Here is a 3,721-nt window from a genome sequence, read left to right as displayed (position 1 = left end):
CTCCTGCTGCCTGGAGACGCGGCTCCCAGAAATGGGGCTTTTCCACCCACACGGTCTCATCCGGGCGAGGAGGGGAGTTCCCCCGCAACAGTGGGCACCACCCGCAGAATCCAGTAGCTGTGTTAAGGATAATCCTGGCAAACGCGGCCTGGGAGGCTTTCTGCGTGGGTTGGTACTGAGAGGTGACTGGTTGGATGTGTGTGTTCTAGGTCTCCAGGCCGGTGACTCTCCTCTCATCCGGGCGAGGAGGGGAGTTCCCCCGCAACAGTGGGCACCACCCGCAGAATCCAGTAGCTGTGTTAAGGATAATCCTGGCAAACGCGGCCTGGGAGGCTTTCTGCGTGGGTTGGTACTGAGAGGTGACTGGTTGGATGTGTGTGTTCTAGGTCTCCAGGCCGGTGACTCTCCTCGCTGGTACATGTGTGTGAGAGGCACCTCTTGAGTGTTCTGTGTGACCTCTCTGGTAGATAAAACGTTTTGAAGAAAATGTGCCTCAGTCCCAGCACGGCCCTGTCTCACATCTCTGAACAAGCACCATGCTAAGGGCTGGGTGTAAAGCAAGAACGGGAGGAGGGCGTGGTAGGGGAGGGCGTTTTGGGGTTTATTGGGGGAGGGTTGTTAAGCTTGCAGACACAACATTTGCAATATGGAATAAGTTAAACTGTGGGTTAAGATTCTCAGGGAGTTCTTTTGTTTCAAGAAAATAAATAATCTTCACCAGATGGCCCAGATTTCTCCACCAACAACGTCGTGGTAGCGTTACAGAAGTAAGAGGGAGGGCAGGAAAATACAGGCACAGCCCCCCCATGACCACACATGGTTTTTATGTGACACAGGTTGCTTTGCTTGGTTTTTACAGTTCCATCTTACAACTACCTGCAAAGTATTCAATCATATCATCGGGTTTAAAATTGTCCTTTTTTTTTCTCTTGACTGAAACAGGAGGAAGAAATGGAGATGATGACTGAGAAACAGAGAGATAATAGGTATTTTTGGAACAACACTCCTCAAAAAAGTGATTTTGAGGCTGTAGAAGCCCTGATTTCTATGAGTTGCAACTGGAAATCAGACTTCAAAAAACATGCAGAAATGAGACCTATAACCCCAGCATCTGATTTGTCAGAAGAGAGTGATGAGACTTTGCTTCCTGGAGCAGCAGACTTTAACACAATACCAGCATTTGTAAGTCTTTGAATTTGCACGTGTGTGCTTGTTTTTAACCATTAGTGTGGTGACGTGTTGGTAACATGTTCCCTCCTTACCGTCTCTCTCTCCCCGCACAGTGCCTTACACCTCCCTACAGCCCTTCTGACTTCGAGATGTCTCAGGTGGTCCATCCAGGGGTCCATCCTGGGGCACCCATGCCCACCGCAGCGCTCGGCAGGTCGCTGGCTGAGGCAGGGAAGCCTCCAGCTGCTGGGCCTCCGAAAGCTCAAGCGACGAGTGTCATCCGCCACACGGCTGATGCTCAGCTTTGTAATCACAAAACCTGCCCAGTGAGAAAAGCCAGCGTGCTGAAGTACCAGGACAGCGTTTCGAGGGAAACAAACAGTAAACAAAATGCTGAGGCAGAGCAGTCAGCGTGTTCCGCCGTGGCGCCGAGCAGAGCCGGTGGTGAGAGCGGTGAACTGCTGGTGGCAGAAGGAAAATCCGCAGAACCAGCTGTCGGTCTGGTGCCCTTGACAAAGCCCCCGGTCAGCAGACATCAGCCTGTCCTCGGGTCAGCTCAGCAGACAGCGAGGATGGCATCGCCGTGCCCTGCCCAAGGCAGTGGAGCCCCCCCTGTGCCGGTGATTTGCCAGATGGTCCCTCTGCCTGCAAACAACAACATGGTGACAGCCGTGGTGCCCAACAGCACGCCAAGCCAGCAGCCCGCTCTCTGTCAGCCCATGGTCTTCATGGGTACCCAGGTTCCCAAAGGGGCTGTTATGTTTGTTGTACCGCAGCCAGTTGTGCAGAGCACAAAAGCTCCCATTATTAGTCCCAATGGCACGAGACTCTCTCCCATTGCCCCTGCTCCCGGCTTTGTACCTTCTGCAGCAAAAGCCAGTCCTCCGGTTGATTCTTCAAGAATAAGAAGTCACATCTGCAGCTACCCAGCGTGTGGGAAAACGTACTTCAAGAGCTCCCATTTGAAGGCTCATGTCAGAACACACACAGGTTGGTCCCTGTTGCTGCGTGTTAAAAAGTAGTGTAGAGTATTGCAGCTATACACAGAACTTGTTCAGGTTCTAGTGGTTACCGGATTTGTTCCTGGAACAAGTTGTGCGGCAGCAATAAAATCCTTTTTTTGCCAGTGTGCATTATAATGCTGCCTGATCTCTGACAGGAAATCTCCCGGAGGGGAAGCTGACTCAGCAGTTTGTTTGCTGCTGGACTTGCTTCATGTCAGAAGGCATTTGGTAATGCTTCTTGTGAGTGTGGAAGCAAGGCCTTGCCCAGTGTAGAGTATCCTTCTCCAGGATTTCCAGAGTTAAAGATGCCTTATTAGGCATCTTCACAAGAATGCCTTTGTCCAAAGTGGGCAAACCTTCAAAAGATTATTTTATGAAAGAATGTAAGGATCCACTATAAACTATTCCTACCTTGGTTATTTTGGAGTAACTTCTCCATGCGTCAGCTCTTAGCACACTAGCAGAAAAGTGATGTATATTTTAGTATAGGCTGAAAGTGCACGCACTACCAGGGCTCCATTACATAAAATGTTATTGCAGGTTGTATTTCAGGAGTACTTTTGGGCGTGTGAAATTGTCATTATCTGGCATCATTATGATTAAAATCAGATCTCTTGAGATGTAAAGAGCACCTCAGATTATTTGGTTCCAGAAAATTGTTAACCCTTCATGCTACTTAGCCTTCATGGTAGTGCATCTGCATGTTTAAATATTTTTATATAGACTTTATCACATTTCATGTATATAAAATAATTAATATTTATGTAGATTTTTGGCTCAACTGCCATAATAGAAACTTTTCTTTAAAAAATTCAAATCCTGCCAGTCAAGGCAGTAGTATTTGTTGCTCCATTAGTACTCGAGCTTGTTTTTCTTCACAGTCATTTTTTTTTCTTTTAGGAGAAAAGCCATTTAGCTGCAGCTGGAAAGGCTGCGAGAGAAGGTTTGCACGCTCTGATGAACTGTCTCGCCACCGCAGAACACACACGGGGGAGAAGAAGTTTGCCTGCCCCATGTGCGAGCGGCGGTTCATGCGGAGCGACCACCTAACGAAGCACGCGCGTCGCCACTTGTCGGCCAAGAAGTTGCCCAACTGGCAGATGGAAGTGAGCAAGCTGAACGACATCGCCCTGCCGCCCGCGGCCGCAGCTGCACAGTGAAAGGACTTGCTCTGGAGGCGGTGGAATTAACTGTTGTCGCTGGGATGGGCCAGCTGAAAAAAGGCTTTTGCTCCCGGTCTGTGTCTCTCCCGCGCCGGCTGCCGGCGGCAGCGCGGCCAGGAGGCGAAGGCAGCCTGTGCTCGGTCACTAAACGTGTTGCTGGGAGAACCGGTGGCTGACTGGAGTAGTGGGTGTCTTTTGCACTGGTAAGGAGAGAGAGAAAGGGAAGGTTCTAGAGCAGAGCAGCACACATTGTGCCAGTTTTGACTTTAGCCAGTTATTCGCATGAACTCTAGCTCAGTCATGTGTATTGCTGAAAGTTTGTGGCTGGTGCTTGAGACCAGCTCCAGGTTTAACGCTGGGTTGTTGATCTGCAGTACAGCACGG

At 49.8% G+C, this 3,721-nt stretch overlaps 1 protein-coding gene across 1 annotated transcript in view; it reads left to right on the top strand.

The window, feature by feature from the left end:
- Positions 1-3,393, top strand: part of KLF10 (Kruppel-like factor 10) — a 5,793-nt gene extending 2,400 nt beyond the window's left edge. Inside the window, exons 2-4 of the mRNA XM_010006462.1 lie at positions 950-1,182; positions 1,284-2,160; positions 3,075-3,393. Coding sequence (XP_010004764.1) covers positions 952-1,182; positions 1,284-2,160; positions 3,075-3,334 — 1,368 coding nt within the window. The 5' untranslated portion in view covers positions 950-951 and the 3' untranslated portion in view covers positions 3,335-3,393. The remainder of the gene's footprint in view (positions 1-949; positions 1,183-1,283; positions 2,161-3,074) is intronic.
- The last annotated feature ends 328 nt before the right edge of the window (positions 3,394-3,721 follow it).

This window comes from Chaetura pelagica, unplaced genomic scaffold (assembly GCF_000747805.2).
Source record: "Chaetura pelagica isolate M959 unplaced genomic scaffold, ChaPel_1.0 scaffold76, whole genome shotgun sequence".
NCBI lineage: Eukaryota > Metazoa > Chordata > Aves > Apodiformes > Apodidae > Chaetura > Chaetura pelagica.
Note: the sequence above shows the minus strand (reverse complement) of the source record. Positions and strands in the feature narration are given on the sequence as shown.